General features: G+C 36.6%; 1 protein-coding gene across 6 annotated transcripts in view; it reads right to left on the minus strand.

Annotated features, from left to right (window-relative positions):
* TBC1D32 (TBC1 domain family member 32) overlaps window positions 1-19,941 on the minus strand; it is a 211,472-nt gene that overhangs the window by 147,834 nt on the left and 43,697 nt on the right. For all 6 annotated transcript variants that reach the window (XR_005353848.1, XR_005353847.1, XM_038526673.1 and 3 more), the window contains 4 exons: window positions 18,686-18,826; window positions 16,253-16,345; window positions 13,934-14,076; window positions 9,939-10,066 (listed from right to left, as the gene is read on the minus strand). Coding sequence is in view for 4 of the 6 variants with exons in the window: in XM_038526673.1 (XP_038382601.1) it covers window positions 9,939-10,066; window positions 13,934-14,076; window positions 16,253-16,345; window positions 18,686-18,826 (505 nt within the window). In the remaining 2 variants the exon portion in view is untranslated. The remainder of the gene's footprint in view (window positions 1-9,938; window positions 10,067-13,933; window positions 14,077-16,252; window positions 16,346-18,685; window positions 18,827-19,941) is intronic.

The following is a 19,941-nucleotide window of genomic DNA, read 5'->3' on the forward strand; positions in this document are numbered from 1 at the left end:
CAATATTCCACATAGCCACCCCCATGGTATCTTTTGGAAGGCAGGCAAACATTAAGAACAGTAGAGTACCACAGAAATTAATCAAAGCTTATGCAGGAAAACTTAGAAACCACTTCCCCCACCCAGTCATCCTCTCCTGCTAGGCTTACACTCTCTGCAGGCAGCTAACTATAGAGCCTTTTCTACGGAATCTGACCAGAACAAAGATTAAAGATGCCGCTATTAGAGATTCCCCCAAACAAATCCATGACAAGATCCCCCCAAAGCAAAGGCCACAAGTGACAAGGTCCCACGTTCCCACACAGTTTTCGAACAGCTATTTACTGACTTTTAAGTATTTGAAGAAATCTCTAATTTAAAATCTGAAGCCAAGACAACACACAGAAAAGGCAATGTAGAAGGAGAAAAAGAAAATGACAAATGAAACTTCGTATCTCCACTGATGTAAGAGAACTTAAACTCATGAAACAAGAATAAGATAGTAGAGTAAGAATGTTCTCTTAGAGAAAGCTTAAGTAATGTAAATCTTCTGAATATAAGGGCTAGAAAATAAAGCTGAGGAAATTTCCTAGACAGTAAAAAATTTAAAAAGCAAGTTCCTGGAGGATGGTCCAAGAGAGTGGTAAGAAAATCCTCCTCCTGTGGACACACCCAATCTACAGCTACATATGCTCATTTCCCTGTGAAAAAGATCTGATAACTTCCCACAACAAAGGATAAAAGGACCAGATCAAAACAGGTAGAAGAAGTAGAGATATAGTCTCCCAAAAAACACCCCACTCATGATGTGGTAACACACAACAAGAAGGGATCTCACCAGACAGGTGCTTTTCTCAGAGGAGTAAAAAGTTGGTACCCCATATCAAGGCCCCCACTCCTGGGATCTACCACAGAGAAATAAACCCACAGAACACCTAACTTGGAAAACCAAAAAGGCTAACAACCAGAGGGGTCTTAAAGTGCTATAAGGAAACAGATGACCCCTCTTAAAGGGCTTGCTTGTAGTTTCGCTCCAAAATCCACGAAAGAAACAGTAGTCTAGAAAGGCTGCTAGACTATATATAAGGGAGACTCATTTGCTAATATGGGGACATTGGTTGGAAGGGAAGAGGACAGTTGAGATTCTCCTCAGAGGCAGATGAGGATGGCAGATGCCACAGATGCACTCTCCACATAGTCAGCTAGCAGGGCTACTACCACCTTGCTGGCACAGCAGGGGTGAGCTTTCATGGTACTTGCTAAGGCTGGTGAAGAGTTGTAGCACTCCCAACTTCCGAGCTAGAGCATGAGCCCAAGCTGTCAGGGCAGTCTCCTGTTCCCAACCTAAAGCCAGTACACAAGGTACTCTCCTGCTCCATTAAGGAAGCCCGTGGATACATATACTCAAGACATTTTCCTGTTGACTTTGTAAAGCTAGTGAGTATGCCCTGTTCTCTACACCTTCTACCTGCCTTGCTCAAGCCAACAGATGCACACAAACCACACAGGGGACACAGCTTGATCACCAGGCCCTGATGGCCATGAGGGCTCCAGAGCTCCATCAGATTATAACAACAGGAAAGACCATGCTTGGCAGGCCGTCAATCCCAGAGCCCTACACAACCAGCAAACTGAAATAATCCCAATCTTCCTATGAAAAAGGTCTATTTACTTAGCCTACAGCTTTTGCCTAAGGAATAGGTTTCAGGTTTCCCACACATCAAGGGGCTAAGGAGGCACTCCAAGGAAACAAAAACAGGGAAACACTATCCTTGCATACCCCCACCCCAGCCTCACTACAGCTTGATAAGACCTCCCAGAGAATATATTATACATTCATCTGGAACTCAGATTTTTGCAACTCACACCTCCCACAGGACTAAACATATTTGCACACCTTCAAAGCTGCTGCCTCATGACCTGGCTTCTAATCAGCTGAACTAGATGCTAAATGAGCTTCCTCCCCTTGGATCACTCATAGGCCTTGGCAAGCCTCAGTAAACATTATTTCAGCTCAGGTCTTGATCTCAGGGTCATGAGTTCAAGTCCTATATTGGCTCCATGCTGGGCATGGAGCCTACTTAAAATTTTTTTTTTAAAAAAAGGCATTATTTTTTTTTGGATAAACTCCTAGAAACAATATTCCAAGAGATCGAAGGGGAGAAACTGACAGCAATACAGTAATAGGGGATTTTAACATCCCAGTTATAACAGATCATCCAGACAGAAAAGCAGTAAGGAAATAATTGGATTAAATAATGCATTAGACCAGTTGGACATAACAGATCTATCTACACAGACACACAGAACATTCGTCCAAAATTCAGAAAATACATTCTTCTCAAGTGTACATAGAACATTCTCCAAGACAGAGCACATGTTGGGCCACAAAGCGAGTCTCAATATAGAAAACTGAAATAGGGCAGCCCGGGTGGTTCAGCGGTTTAGCACTGCCTTCAGCCCAGGGTGTGATCCTGGAGACCCAGGATGGAGTCCCATGTCAGGCTCCCTGCATGGAGCCTGCTCCTCCTTCTGCCTGTGTCTCTGCCTCTCTCTATGTCTCTCACGAATAAATAAATAAAATCTTAAAAAAAATAAGCTGAAAAAAAAAACCTGAAATAATTTCAAGCATCTTTTCCAACCACAATATTATAAAACTAGAAATCAATCACAAAGGGAAACTGGAAAAACTATAAATATGTAGAGATTAACATGTTACTGAACTACTGGGTAATAGAATAAATCAAAGACGAAAAAAATACCTAAAGACAAATGAAAACAGAAATACAACATACCCAAATCTGGGATGCAGTAAAAGTGGTCCTAAGAAGGAAGTTCTAGCAATACAGGTCTGTATCAAGAAACAGGAACTATCAAAGAATTTAACTTTACACCTAAAGGAACTAGCGGGAAAAAATAAAGCCCAAAGTTGGAAGAAAGTAATAAAGATCAGGTAAAAAATAAATCGAGACAAAAAGGTAACAGGAAAGATCAACAAAGCTAAGAGTTGGTTCTTTGAAAGATAATACTGATAAGCTATTAGAGCTAGACTCACCAAGAGAAAGAGGGCACAAATGAATAGTCAGAAATAAAAGAAGTCAAAAATGATACCACAAAAGTATAACAGGATCATAAGAGACTACTACAAACAATTATACACCAATATATGGGATAAACTCCTAGAAACAATATTCCAAGACTGAATCATGAAACAGAAAATCTGAACAAAATGATTGCTGAGAAGATTGAATCAGGATCAAAAACCCAGACAAGAAGGCTTCAGTGGTGAATTCTACCAAACATTCAAAGATTTAACAACTATTCCTTCTAAATTATTCCCAAAAGATGAAGAGAAAGGAAAGCTTCCAAATTCATTTTATGAACCAGCACTACCCTAATACCAAAACCAGACAAAGACACCACAAAAAAAGAAAATTAAGGGCCAATATCCCTAATGAACATAGATGCAAATACTCTCAATATTAGCAAATTGAATTCAACAATACTTTAAATGTATCATATACCATGATCAAGTGAGAATTATTCTAGGAATGCAAAGATGGTTCAACATCCACAAATCAACATGATACACATTAACAAAATGAAGGATATATGATCATCTTGAGGACCCATCTATTTGCTGTCTACAAGAGACTCATTTTAGACAGAAGGACACCTACAGCCTGAAAATAAAAGGTTGGAGAACCATTTACCATTCAAATGGTCCTCAAAAGAAAGCAGGGGTAGCCATCCTTATAGCAGATAAACTAAAATTTACCCCGAAGACTGTAGTGAGAGATGAAGAGGGACACTATATCATACTTAAAGGATCTATTCAACAAGAGGACTTAACAATCCTCAATATATATGCCCCGAATGTGGGAGCTGCCAAATATATAAATCAATTAATAACCAAAGTGAAGAAATACTTAGATAATAATACACTTATACTTGGTGACTTCAATCTAGCTCTTTCTATACTCGATAGGTCTTCTAAGCACACAACATCTCCAAAGAAACGAGAGTTTTAAATGATACACTGGACCAGATGGATTCCACAGATATCTACAGAACTTTACATCCAAACTCAACTGAATACACAGTCTTCTCAAGTGCACATGGAACTTTCTCCAGAATAGACCACATACTGGGTCACAAATCGGGTCTGAACCGATACCAAAAGATTGGGATCGTCCCCTGCATGTTATCAGACCATAATGCCTTGAAATTAGAACTAAATCACAACAAGAAGTTTGGAAGGACCTCAAACACGTGGAGATTAAGGACCATCCTGCTAAAAGATGAAAGGGTCAACCAGGAAATTAAGGAAGAATTAAAAAGATTCATGGAAACTAATGAGAATGAAGATACAACCGTTCAAAATCTTTGGGATGCAGCAAAAGCAGTCCTAAGGGGGAAATACATCACAATACAAGCATCCATTCAAAAACTGGAAAGAACTCAAATACAAAAGCTAACCTTACACATAAAGGAGCTAGAGAAAAAACAGCAAATAGATCCTACACCCAGGAGAAGAAGAGAAATGCCCAGAAATCAGTGGCATTTCTATACACTAACAATGAGACTGAGGAAAGAGAAATTAAGGAGTCAATCCCATTTATAATTGCACCCAAAAGCATAAGATACCTAGGAATAAACCTAACCAAAGATGTCAAGGATATATACCCTCAAAACTATAGAACACTTCTGAAAGAAATTGAGGAAGACACAAAGAGATGGAAAAATATTCCATGCTCATGGATTGGCAGAATTAATATTGTGAAAATGTCAATGTTACCCAGGGCAATATACACGTTTAATGCAATCCCTATCAAAATACCATGGACTTTCTTCAGAGAGTTAGAACAAATTATTTTAAGATTTGTGTGGAATCAGAAAAGACCCCGAATAGCCAGGGGAATTTTAAAAAAGAAAACCATATCTGGGGGCATCACAATACCAGATTTCAGGTTGTACTACAAAGCTGTGGTCATCAAGACAGTGTGGTACTGGCACAAAAACAGACACATAGATCAGTGGAACAGAATAGAGAATCCAGAAGTGGACCCTGAACTTTATGGGCAACTAATATTCGATAAAGGAGGAAAGACTATCCATTGGAAGAAAGACAGTCTCTTCAATAGATGGTGCTGGGAAAATTGGACATCCACATGCAGAAGAATGAAACTAGACCACTCTCTTTCACCATACACAAAGATAAACTCAAAATGGATGAAAGATCTAAATGTGAGACAAGAGTCCATCAAAATACTAGAGAAGAACACAGGCAACACCCTTTTTGAACTCGACCACAGTAACTTCGTGCAAGATACATCCACGAAGGCAAAAGAAACAAAAGCAAAAATGAACTATTGGGACTTCATCAAGATAAGAAGCTTTTGCACAGCAAAGGATACAGTCAACAAAACTAAAAGACAACCTACAGAATGGGAGAAGATATTTGCAAATGACGTATCAGATAAAGGGCTAGTTTCCAAGATCTATAAGGAACTTATTAAACTCAACACCAAAGAAACAAACAATCCAATCATGAAATGGGCAAAAGACATGAACAGAAATCTCACAGAGGAAGACATAGACATGGCCAACACGCACATGAGAAAATGCTCTGCATCCCTTGCCATCAGGGAAATACAAATCAAAACCACAATGAGATACCACCTCACACCAGTGAGAATGGGGAAAATTAACAAGGCAGGAAACAACAAATGTTGGAGAGGATGCGGAGAAAAGGGAACCCTCTTACACTGTTGGTGGGAATGTGAACTGGTGCAGCCACTCTGGAAAACTGTGTGGAGGTTCCTCAAAGAGTTAAAAATAGACCTGCCCAAGACCCAGCAATTGCACTGTTGGGGATTTACCCCAAAGATACAGATGCAATGAAACGCCGGGACCTGCACCCCGATGTTTACAGCAGCAATGGCCACAATAGCCAAACTGTGGAAGGAGCCTCGGTGTCCATCGAAAGATGAGTGGATAAAGAAGATGTGGTTTATGTATACAATGGAATATTACTCAGCTATTAGAAATGACAAATACCCACCATTTGCTTCAACGTGGATGGAACTGGAGGGTATTAGGCTGAGTAAAGTCAGTCAGTCGGAGAAGGACAAACATTATATGTTCTCATTCATTTGGGGAATATAAATAATAGTGAAAGGGAATATAAGGGAAGGGAGAAGAAATGTGTGGGAAATATCAGAAAGGGAGACATAACGTAAAGACTGCTAACTCTGGGAAACGAACTAGGGGTGGTAGAAGGGGAGGAGGGCGGGGGGTGGGAGTGATTGGGTGACGGGCACTGGGGGTTATTCTGTATGTTGGTAAATTGAACACCAATAAAAAAAAAAAAAACTTCAGTGGCATTTTTCCACAGAACTAGGACAAACAGCAATTATAAAGGTTATTACCATGATAAAAGCTATGTACCAGACCAAAGTAGCACCAGTCTTTTTTTTTTTTTTTTTTTAAGATTTTATTTATTTGAGAGAGTACACACAAGCAGGGTAAGAGGGACAAGCAGACTCCCTAATGAGCACCGAGTCTGATAAAGGGCTCGATCGCAGGACCCTAAGATCATGACTGGAGCTGAAGTCAGATACTTAACAGCTGAGTCACCCAGCACCCACAACACCAGGTCTTCAGTAAACTCAAAAAGCTTTAAAAAATATTTTTGTTTCTTAAAGATTTTATTTATTCATGAGAGACACAAAGAGAGGGGCAGAGACATAGGTAGAGGGAGCAGCAGATTCCCTGCAGGGAGTCTGATGCAGAACTCGATCCCAGGACCCTGGGATCACAACTTGAGCCAAAGGCAGATGCTCAACCACTGAGCCACTCAGGTATCCCAAAAAGATTTTTTTAATAAAATTAAAATCAATGGAATTTGCTCAATATTTGAATATACAGAAAGATTTAATAGGAAAGACCATGTGGAGGATTTAACAATGAAGTAGAATTTAAGTATATTTAAAAATATGCTGAAGAAAATTATTAGCTCTCGAGAAAATAAGAAGCTGTAGGGAAAAAAGAGTAATCACATAGCTGGGCTGTGAAGATTGTAGGTAGATACAGTATGACTCTAATGAAGGATACTGTTCAACTATATTGCATTGATGGGCAGCAGGGGGCTGGGAGGGGGATCCAGGTGTGTTTATGTGGGTGGTTGAGAGGGATAGGAGAGAGAAATCAAGGGATTATGCCTTAAATTAAAATCAAGTGTTAGAAGAATATGATCTAATGATCATCTAAAGCAGCCAAAAGTAATTGCCTTGGAGAACAAGAAGGAACTACTACTTTTGCTATTAACCTTGCATGTTTACTGTGTGCACAGATTTTCAGGTTGATTGAAAAAATAAAACAAATGGACAAATGATATGGAAAGAAACTCTGCTATCATAAAATGAACACAGCCAATAACTGTATCTCCATAAGAGCAATAAGATGCTCAAATTCAACTAGAGTCAGGTCAGTATGGATCAAAACAAGATCTTTCACCTATTAGGTTACCAAAACATTCCATCATCTGATACTGGTTAGAACAGCTTTCACAAAAAGCTTTTAAATATTTCAGTCAAGGGATCCCTGGGTGGCACAGCGGTTTAGCGCCTGCCTTTGGCCCAGGGCGCGATCCTGGAGACCCAGGATCGAATCCCACATCGGGCTCCCGGTGCATGGGGCCTGCTTCTCCCTCTGCCCCTCTCTCTCTCTCTCTCTCTCTCTGTGACTATCATAAATATAAAAAATAAAAAAAAATAAAAAATTTCAGTCAAATAAAACCTACGGCCCAGTTTGGTCAAACTAGCCATATTTCAAGCTCTTAAGAGCCACAAGTAGCTAGTGGTAACCTGACCATGCAGATCTAGAACATTTCATCATCCCATAAAGCTCTACTGTATGGAACTGTTCTGGAGAAGGGAATCCTGAGAGGCTAGGCCTGGAGGTGGAAGCCAGATATGACTAAGAACAGCCATGTAGTATCCAATCAGACAGGTGGCCAGAGTTACTGAAGTCAGCAGTCTGGACCAGAAGGGCCCCTCCCTCACTGAGCCATAGGATCTAGCACCTAGGCTTTTATTCCCCAGGCAGGAAAACCCAGTCCACCTGACAAGTTTGAAAAAAGTACCAAACCAAGGCCAAACATTCTTAAAAATTAAAAATGACTGCCAAGATAAATTTAAGAACAGCTTCTTTGAGCAAAACAAAGATTAAAATGGAAAAGCTAAGGGATGGTCACTCCTCTAAATGCAACATCTCATTCACAGATGCACCAGAAAGAGAAAGCAGAAGAAGAAATATGATCAAATACACAACAGAAGCAAAAACCCCTGTGCCAAAGGATGCAAGTCTTCAGCATAAAATTGCCTAACTAATGCCTTAAAAGTTCCTAGAATAAGTTACACCCTCATGAAACATCAGGTTCTAGAAACTTTTAGAGGCAAAAAAGAAACTTAGACATAGGACTTGGCAATACTAGATGTGGGAAGACAATGTAACCATATTTTCAGTCTCAACTGAGTAAAACTACATTGAGCCATAAGACCCTTATATTAAAAAGAATATATATCATACAAAATGTACTCTCAGACCCTTAAGTACATAGGTCAAAGAAGATTTTAGAGAAGTTTAAAAATAATTTGAAGTGAAAACAAAAATACAACTTATCAAAATCTGTAGGACGCAGCAAAAGCAGTAATTAGAAGAAAATTTATAGCATTGAATGTATATGATCAGAAAATAGGTCTAAAAATCAATAATCAAGGCTCCCACATAGGAAATTAGGAAAAGAACTAAAACCAAATGAAATAAAAAATAAAAACAGAATCAATTAAGTAAAAAACAAAAATAAAATCAACAGAGGAAAAAAAGTTGGTCTTTTAAAAACATCAATAAAATTGATAAGCTTCTAGGCAGGTTAAAGAAAAAAAATTACTAGTATCAGAATTCAAAGAGAGAGAATCATTACTAATCCCATGGACAATTAAAAGGAATAAAGGAATATTATGAACAATCTATATCCACTAAATCAAGATCAGACAATGATATTACAAAATATACAGACTGGTATCTCTCATGAGCATAGACATAAAAATCCTCAACAAAGAATAGCAAATCAAATTTAAGAATGTATAAAAAGAATTATATGCCATGACAAAATGGGATTTACTTTAGCTATGCCATGCGGAGTTCAATATTCAAAGATTAATATAACCTACCACAATCAACAGGATTTTTAAAAAACACTTATTGCAGCATTATTTATGGAGGCAAAATCCTAGATACAACCTGATATCCATTAATAGGAGAAAAGTTTGAAAATATTATGGCAAAGCCATATCAAAGTACTACTGAGCTATTAAAAAGTGTTTAATTCTGCACTCATCTAGGAAGTTGCTTATGATCACACATAAGAAAATTGAATATTGTATATGCTATTTCTATAAAGAGGAAACAAAAATTCTGTGATTATGAATATATGTTTGATACATCATTATGATGCAGAGAAAGTCTACAAGTATAACCAAAATGTTATCGTTGGTAACAGCCAGGAAATAGAACTTAGCCAGGTAAAGATGGAAGATAGACAAGTTAGCTTTTCCTTTGTGCACCTTTGTGTGGTTAAACTCAAATCAATCCTGGATGGCTTTAGAAGTCTAAAAGAGTCCAAGAAGCAAAAACATCCTATCTAGAGTGAACCCTCCTATTTTTACTTTGAAGTTGCTCACATCAAGGCCTACTCTGCCTGCATAGTCCATAATCCTGGTTACTACTTCAACCTGAATCACCTAAGACATTGTTAGAGGCTGATCAGGAACCTAACTATCTAGAATAGCTATCCTGATTTTCATTATTAACATGCTGAATGATATTTTAGAATCTTTGAATCAGATCGAGAAAATATGCTAAAAATTCCACAAGTTTAAAGCATGGACACATACCTTTTTTCTTCAGAAGAGTTCATATTTTCTCCATAAAGTAGCAAGGTAAGTCCTTCTTCTACAGAGGCAATCCTTGCCAAAATATCAGCTATGTGAATTAAAGCTGCTTCAGAGCAATTTGGAGCAGCCTGTACATTAAAAAGATAACAAATCATATAATTTTATGACATGCTAACATTTCACAGACTAAAATTTTAGGGTCGTAGTGTAATCTAATAAAGCTATATTACCACAACAACAAAAAAAGTTAATGATTGTTTGGCTGCAAAGTACATCTGAATGATATGTGTCATTATGTTATATTCACTTACCAGCACAGTTGATGAGGCAGATGCATACAGATTTTTTACTCAAACCAGTTATTGTTTATTAAGACAGCAGAGAGAACTGCTGTTCCCATTACAGTTTTATATATAGTTCTGTTTGACAAATGCAGTAGCTCCTCTATTTCCAGTTTGCCCTTTACTTTCCATTCACTGGTTCCTGAGTATCCACCCCAATTTTATCATACATGGTTTCTAACACACTGCCATCATTTCTAAGGAACACTATCCCTTCCTGCAATTGGTTGGGTCATGAGTTATAGGTCTGAGTAAGGACAACCAATTCATGAGATAGCCAATAGCAAATGATGTCATCTAATGGGGGCTGAACCAATCATATTTCTTCACTTTTAATTTTAAGTGGAAATACTATAAAATAGCCTTGCCAGTATTTAGCAAATTAGTACAAGCAAATACTAAAAAACTAGAGTGATATTAATACTGGTGCCCATCTAGAAGCCTAAGTCTACTAGAGTTTCTGTTCTTTCTGAGGCCTACTTACCTGTCTATACCTGCACAGCTGCCAATACACATATGCTCTATAAGAAATCTAAGTATCTATACTTTGCAACCAATACGTCCTAAGAAATTCAGTGAGTTAACTAATGAGTCAGGCATACTTACCTGAATATTTCCTTATTATATGAGGCTTTATTATACAGTGTATTACTTTCACATTGAATACCTTCCTTAAAACAACTTCTCTGCCTGGAATACTTTCCTTCTCTCCTATATTCACTTTTTTAAACCTTTTTATTCCTCATCCAGTATTTTAATAGTCTGCCTTTCCTATTAGAATAGGTTCCTTTAGAGCAAAGTCTTTTTTTTTTTTTAAGATTTTATTTATTTATTCATAGAGACACAGCTAGAGAGAGAGAGGCAGAGACACAGGCAGAGGTAGAAGCAGGCATCATGCAGAGAGCCCGATGTGGGACTCGATCCCGGGTCTCCAGGATCACACCCCGGGCTGCAGGTGGCGCTAAACCGCTGCGCCACCGGGGCTGCCCCAAAGTATAAGTCTTAAGCTCTTCTATATTTCAAACGTAGCAAAGAGCCAATGATACAGTAGTGACTCAATGGGTGATACTCAATGCTTTAAGATTAAATACAGAATGCCTATCATGTGCTAGAGGGCTGTTTCTTTCACTCAAGAATAATTCCAGCATAATTAGAGAAGTAGATAACATGGGAATATAGTGAAATAAACATAACTTTTCCAGGGAGGACTAGGACAAATTTTCGAAGAAAAAAATAAAACTGGCCTGAAGAAAGGAATTTTTCACTTAGACCAAGACTTTCCAGGGTGGGAAAAGTATGCAAACATAGGGAAATCTTATAACCTTGTTCAAAGAATACAAAGAATCTGTTATAAAATAAATACATGGGGTAAAATAGGAAAAATACATAGAATATAACAGAAAAGTTGATAAATTTCAGACTTTTTAACTACACATTTTTATCTAGCAGGCAACAAGCAAGAAAGTACTGTGACAGCCTTGGTGACGAGACAGCAGACAGGCCAGAAAAGTGAAAGACTAAAAAAATAAAATTATTTCAATATTCCAAGCAAGGAATTATTAGAGCTTAAATAAAATCGGTAGCAAATGGGATTAAAAGACATACATGGATCTAAGAGAGGCACGGGAGAACAAGTCTATAGGACTTAACAAGTCTATAGGGCTTAATTATAAATGGAATAAAGAAAATGAGGAAGAAGCCTAGATGAACAGCATTCCTACTCATCACACAGGGAAATGTGATGAAGAAGCAGAGCAGGAGCAAAAAAAAAAGAAAAGAAAAGATTTGAAAAGTGACAAATCAAAAAGTACTGTTTTAAAAACTGAGTTTGATTTGTTCGTGGAATAACTCAAAAAGGTGTTTAGCAAGCATCTAATGACAAATCTGGAGCTAAAGAGATCTAAATTTAGAAGTTAAAAAAAAAAAAGTTAACTACACATCTAATTTTCAGAACTGGAGGAAGTCACCTAGCAAATGCATACTGAGAGAAGAGTGAACCAAGTTGTGACTCACTGAAGACAGCAGGAAAGGGGAGCCCTCATAGGTGAGAGAAAAAGAATGCTTAGAAAGGGAAGGTACAGGGATCCCTGGGTGGCTCAGCGGTTTAGTGCCTGCCTTTGGCCCAGGGTGCGATCCTGGAGTCCCAGGATCGAGTCCTGCGTCAGGCTCCTGGCGTGGAGCCTGCTTCTCCCTCCTCCTCCTCCTCCTCCTCTCTCTCTCTCTCTCTCTCTCTCTCTATCATGAATATATAAATAAATAAATCTTTAAAAAAAAAAAAAAGAAAGGGAAGGTACAAAATATATAGGAATTCAGGAAAGCCAGGTAAACAATTTTAGAAGTTGTCTATGGTGTTAATCAGTCGATAATAGTCTCTAAAGTGGTTACTAGTTACAGGTGTAGCAAGTTACAAGCAACAGCAATCAAAGCAGCATCAAGGATGTAATGGAAGTAAGATGATAACGCAATGTTTTGAAACATGACAGAATAGAGGGAGCCAGGACTATAGAGGGAGCCAGGACAACTATGGCAGTCGTGCATAATTAAAAGCTTATCATTAAAAAGATCAGGTATTAGGTGGTAACTAAAGATGTGTACTGGATGATCAAGAGCTTCTTTTATCCCAACTATGAGACAGATTCAGGTATATTTATAGATAAAGGAAAGAAGCCACAAGAAGATAAAAAGTTAAATATATATGAAAGCAAAAATAAACAACTCTGAAACAAAGTCCAAGAGCACATTTCTCAAACATGGTAAATGGTTCATATTTCATATTACTATTGACATCATGGCATTCTACTATATTAAACTGTATTAGGAATTCTGTTGGTTCTTCTCTATTATCTTCCTAAGGCTAACCATGAAATCAAAATTATCTCCCCTTAATTTCCTAGAATTCCATACTTTGTACCACATTCAGATAAATGCTGTTTTCTGAACGAGCGATAAATAATGACCATATGATAGCGTGAACAGCTGCCCAGCCCATTAAGTGGAGATGAAAACAGTAAAAATACAAAACACACACACATGGAAAGGCAAAACCTTTAGCCTATTAAGATTTAAGTCATTCCCCAAAGCTTAAGTCGTAGAAATGAACAGACAGCAGTGCAAGTAGTGTTATCAACTCTGCCACCTATTAAATATCTGCCCTTGAGAAATCCACTTCTTTCAGCCTCATTTGTAAGGATTAAATTATATAATATAAAGAAATAGGCCATACAAACTGTAAAGAGACATAAACATCCCAGTTCTGAACATACATATAAGTTTTTTTCTAAAAAACTAGTTCTTCATACAAAACAGAGTTGACTTCAGAAAAATAATGTAAAGGCTATAAAATTACTATTAAAACAAATAAGAAAATTCACAGGATTTATTAAATGTGCAAGACAAATATCTTAATAACTTCTCTCAATCCTCAAAATCATAGGAAAAAAATTGTATGTATTGTCCCCCTACATTGTCAATAACAAATCAATTGACTACATAAACTATGATCTAACAGTAAATAAAAATCTATGTCGGCATAAAATACATTCATACATGGAAAGATAGTATAATAACTATTTCAAATACATCAAATTTAGAAACAAAGTCCCCCTGAGTATTCCCTAATACCCAATTAAGAAACTCTCTTTAGTAAATACCAACCTTGGTTTCTTTCATTAAATTATGAATAGGCTGAAGAAGTGCCTCAATCACAGTATTATTATATAGGCATTCGACTGCACACTCTTTTTGATCACAGAGTATCTGAAGAACTTCAGTCACCATACTTGCAGGAGAGTAATTATCTGATAAATAAGTACTTTTAGAAATTAAAATTTTAAACATTAAGAACTCAATATATCCTCAATATATCTTATTTATGAGTTAGCCATTGTTGTTCTAAAAAAGCTCAATATTAAGGTTAAATAGGTAAAAAAAAAAAAAAAAATCATACAACACATTGCCCAAAAGATGAGGTATTGTTAAATAATAACCTGAAATTTAGGGGAAATCAATTAAGCTTAAAATATACTCAAGTCAATTTTTTAAAAAAGTAAATGACAAATCTGAATGCTGAGAAACAACAGATCATTCACTGTTTGACATTAAGTCACTGCTTAACAGTGAAGATACAATTTGAAGCAAATTTATAACTTTTCTCCTCCCAGAAACACTTACTCGTATTTACTTTTCCCTTTTCTTAAAATATGTATTTGGGGCACCCAGGTGTCTCAGTTGGGCATCTGACTCTTGATTTCAGCTCAGGTCACAACCTTGGGGTCATGAGATGGAGCCCCACATTGGGCTCCACACTCAACAGTGAGTCTGCATGCGTTTCTCTCTTCTTCTCCTTGTGCCCCGCCCCCAGCAATTGCATATACACGCAGGCACACACACTCTATAACAAATAAATAAATCTTTAAAAAATATATATGTATTCAAGTGTTCGGCCTGGTAGAAAATGAAAGTAAAATAAATGATGGCCAAAAAGGCAGAAAAGATGAAAGCTCCTTTAAGACTAATATACCATTTTTTGTATTACCATAAAACTGCTGAAATGAATGAGCATTGTAAAGACTTTCTTTTAAAATATATATAGGAAAACACAAATATAAATAAATGTAACACAGGGAATAGTCACTAAAATCAGTGTGATATTTTTGGTTTCATAAATTGATATATTTTCAGGTTATTTGACCTAATACACTCACAAAATAATGTTTTACAAGAAAGTAAGGAATCAAAAAGTTAGCAGCTTATGGTTGTAAGATATAATATTAAGATTAAACCAAAATTCTTAATTTAGCTTACATTATTCTATACTCCAAGAACACACTAAGACTTTAAGTCAATACTTGACAAAAAGAAAATGGAGAAAAAATTGATCTCTTCAACCAGTTCCAGACCCTCTTTGAAATGAGAGATACTACCAATGAGCATATGTCCATTCATTCATTCACCCATTTTTTATCTACTTTTGAGTACCTACTATGTGCCAGACACTGTGCTAGTACTATAATAGAAGTAACTAAGACAAAGAAAATTAAAAAACACTCCACTAGATGGTAAACCAAGACACTGACACACAATTATAAGAGGGAACATTTTTTACAAAGGAAGCATAGTATGTTATCGGAGCATATAGCAAGAGGACCTAAACTACATATTTATACATGGAAATGCTATAAAGGCAGAAAGAAGTTTAAGAGCCATTGTTAAGACTAATAAGCTGTTATAATTACATAAATAAAACATGCCGATTGACAGATGGATATATCACTACTATTTATGGCCCAAACTACTTTTTTTCTTTAATTCACTTGAATTCTTCTCAGAATTTTGCCAGCATTTCTAAGATAACTTCCAGTTTTAGAACACTATGAATCTATAGAATATGGGAGTGTTTGTTATTAAAATGTTTTACTTTGTAAACTTTCATTAATATTCAGAGGGAAAAGTATAAGTTATCTTTTAAATGTTAATATTTTAAACTTTTTTATAAGCTAGCCAACTGCTAAAGACTAAAAGTCATTATACTGAAAAACATGAAGCTTTTGTTTTTGCCTTATTCTTTAATGAGAGAGGATCTGAAATTTTGGATGTGAGCTAAAATAAGCAGGCTGATCAAAACATCAGGCAAGTATAAAGCATAAAACTGCAAGAAAGAACACATTACTACCTATCAATCAAATTTCCCTTAATAGCATTTCTTAAGAACATCTTGATCTTAAGAACATTAAAATGCTCAGCAAAATTGATTCTACATAAAAGCTAGTAAATTGGGAACATCTTAAAACATCAATGAACAAAATTAAATTTCATGGTTTACTTCTAGGTCCAATGTAATTTGTTATGAATAATATTGCATCTTAGGAATCCTCTTTACCAAACTAGGTCAGTCACTCAAAACATCTAGACAATGGAATATTAAGTATTTTTAGATGTTTTCTATTACACTATTTAAAATAGAAGCAAAATTACCTAAATGTGCAGCTGATGTCATCTTTGGACAACTTGGTGAGTAATAGATAAGTTGGGTAAACAGAACCAGCAGATCTGTAAGGGATACTAAATCTTCGAAAAGGAAAAAAGAAGATTATTTTCTAGTATATTCTTACAACTTAGAAAAATTTAACTGAGCTTCCCATTCTCCCGATTTTTTAGACACTGTGGTAAAATTAGGGAGAAGGGGGCTGGAACCCCAGACAGAGGACCCCATGAAAACAAATTAGACATGGGAAGTTAAAAGGTGGCAAGGACAGTAACGTCAGCAGATGCTACACACAGGTGTAACTTTACCACTTATGGTGGACCCATCAGTTGATATAAACCTATGACAGGAAGATCTAAGAATCTCATCAGGGCTGTGAGCTTATTAGAAACGATAAAATTCAGGCTTATATGCTGTTCCAGCCAATTTATCTAAACGGAAATGTACAAGAGGTGTCAAATTTCTTCTAAGAAATATTTTAGGCAAAATTATTTGTTTCTGTTACAAATACTTAACTCTGATGTTGTCACAAAGTTACAAAAGTAACTTTAGTAACAGTTACTAAAGTAACTATAGGCAATTTACAAATGAACAAGTATGGCAGTCTTTCAATAAGACTTTACATACACCAAAATTTTAATCTTATTCCACATGTCACAAAATAGCTTTGTAATTTTTTCCAGCAATTAACTCACAAGCCACACAAACGTACCAGATTTGGCCCATTGGTTGTAATTTACAAACCCCTGCTGCAGAATCTTTACATCAAGATTCTGGTGAAAACACGTGAAACTTAGAGGTAAGTGTTGACTTATGTTAATACCGTAGAATATGGCTCCCAAAACTGAGTTTCGAGATGACCCATGACATTCGATAGGCCAAAAAGTTGATGTTAAAAGACAACATAAAGTGCTAAATTACAAATGACAGACATAGAAACTTCAATTCAATACCTGCAATAACATCACAAATATTTATTAATCTATTTCTGTAAAGGTCAACAATATCCTATAAAATGGCAGCTCTTTTCTTGAAAGTCTACTCTAAATGCTCATTATACCTCGAATTACACAATCACAGGATATACAAGTACATAAAACAGTTTTTGTTACGGAAGTCACAGCATAATGAGGAGAAAGACTTAAGTAAAACAACTGGGAAACAGCACAAGTGTTCAAAATGAAGACACTCCATAACATGATTGGCAAACTATAGCAATTATGGCCTAATTATGGAAGGACTGCAAGATAAAAGTATTTTGTTTTACATTTTTAAAGGTGTGTAAAGAGTGTCAAGGGTCCCCCAAACCATACCCAGACACAACGACTGGTGAAATCCAGAACAAACCAGGTACAAGTGTCCAAGGGTCCTTTCCCGGGGAGTCACACAAAATACACTTAATTCTTCTAGCAACAAACTGTGACAACACGTGTGAAATGCTGGCTACCAAGAGGCTCCTTAGAGACTCAGTGCCCAAGATTCTTACTGGGGGCTGATGACATAAGCACTTTCTGCCTACCATATATCAAGATTTCAGGCTCCCAGAAGGAAAACAAGTATTCAATGTAAACTATGCTGTGTGTACAACTTTGGTAGGCCTAGTGAACCACTCTTATCAGTTCTAGGAGGAGTGAGAAATCCAAGTTTCCAGATGCCAGCTAAATGCAACCTTGCAAGCAGGCCTTCCTAAGGATAACAGTCTCATGCCTGCTGTGATAACTCTTTTGCACACACGAGCACATGAATACACAGATACAAAGGATATGCAACAGAGACAGTGTGTGGCCCACAAAACCAAAAACACTTACTATGGAAAAAGTTTGCTGATCCCTAGACTGTATTTCTAGTATAAATTTAAAGTTTTAAGGGAGGCAAAAAAAATAATACTATATGCTGAAATTTGATGGGGGAAACTCTAAAAAATAGGACTTAGGGTAACAGTAATATATCAAATGGTACAAGGCTTGGCAGTTTATAAAACAGTATTCTGACACTTTATCTCTGATCACCATAAAAACTGTATGAGCTCAGTATCAGTGATATTATTCCATTTTTGTAGATTAAAAAACAACAACAGTTAGGTGATTTGCCTAAAAGGTCACAGCCAGTTTATAAGGGAACTATAATTTAAATAAGGTCTTCTAGTTCTGAATCCAGATCCAGATTGTTTAGTATGTCTAGGATTTTGAGATATGGAAAAATAAGGAAAGCATTAAAGGCTGGATAAATAGAAAACATACAGGAAAAAAGCACATACTGATAAAAGCAAATATAATACTTCAATGTGTACAAGCCATCAGTAGACTAAAAGGTATGTCAACTAGTATCTTAGAAGAGATCATGCAAAACCTCTGAAGTTTAGTAATTCATAGCACACAAATCTTACCAAACTGAACATACTCATTTCTCCTAATTGCACTTACCTTTTCTACTCTTCAATTTTATGGGAAATAGCCGTCTGCCCTGTGTATAAATCAATAATCTTCCTAAAAGGCACAGTGAGTGAATGAAATAAATATATTGTAATTCTTGTCCTGAATAGAAGAAGGTTTTCTGTTTATTCCCTTAAAAGAGAAGCAAACAAATACATTTATTTTAATGTTACTATATTTTAGATAGTACCTATCTTCATTTCCTTCTGAATATTAAACAACATTGCAGTCTGTAATGAAGACTCTGTTGGTGTTGGGGGAAAAAAAAAGAAGTTAATTATCTTTCCTAAGATCCTGTAACACCTAAATCTCTGGGGAAAAGCATTCATCACAAAATTTAAGCTCAGGGAAAAGCATTCATCACAAAACTAAGTATTCGTTCTAAAACAATGTAAGATTGTCAGAGGTATTTATTATTAATAGGAACTTCAAAAATAAGGGAGGAAGTCAATAGAAAATATTACTGTTTAATTCTACCCATTAAAAGTCAATACTATAAAAGACTGTATTATTTATAACCATGTTAGCAAATGAAATTAGAATCTGTAAAATATATACACACCTAATATATACCATTCATCCATACATTCAAGATCTACTGAGAACCTGTTTTATATAAGACCATGAACTATTTGTTGGTGTCAAAAACCAGTAAGAAGCATGAAACTGGGCTTCCAATTCAGAGTATGGCAATTAGTCTGGTATGACTAGAACTTGAGGAAGACAAGTGGCAAAGACAAGAGGGTAGAGGATACCAGGGGCAGATCACAGAGGACTAAGCTGCAGAAGGAATATGGATTTTATTGTAGAGGTGACTGAAATGATATTAAAGGGTTGTAAGGACTAAAGTAATCAAATATGCATATGAAAAACTAACCTTGATGGTAGCATGGAAGAAGGTAAAGGCCTGAAATAAGACTAAAAAGATCACAAGCAGGGGAGCCCAGGTGGCTCAGGGGTTTAGCGCCACCTTCAGCCCAGGGTATGATCCTGGAGACCCCGGATCGACTGCATGGAGCCTGCTTCTCCCTCTGCCTGTGTCTCTGCCTCTCTCTCCTCTCTGTGTTTCTCATGAATAAATAAATAAAATCTTTACAAAAAAAAAAAAAAATCACGAGCAAAAGCACAGCAACAAGAATGGAGAAGAACAAAGAGATATTCAAGTGCCCATGGAGCACACTCAGTCAAATAGTCTAAGTATGATATGGGTCTATGGATCGGGAATACTGAAAAGTGGCAGACTTAAG

This window comes from Canis lupus, chromosome 1 (assembly GCF_011100685.1).
Source record: "Canis lupus familiaris isolate Mischka breed German Shepherd chromosome 1, alternate assembly UU_Cfam_GSD_1.0, whole genome shotgun sequence".
Taxonomy (NCBI): domain Eukaryota; kingdom Metazoa; phylum Chordata; class Mammalia; order Carnivora; family Canidae; genus Canis; species Canis lupus.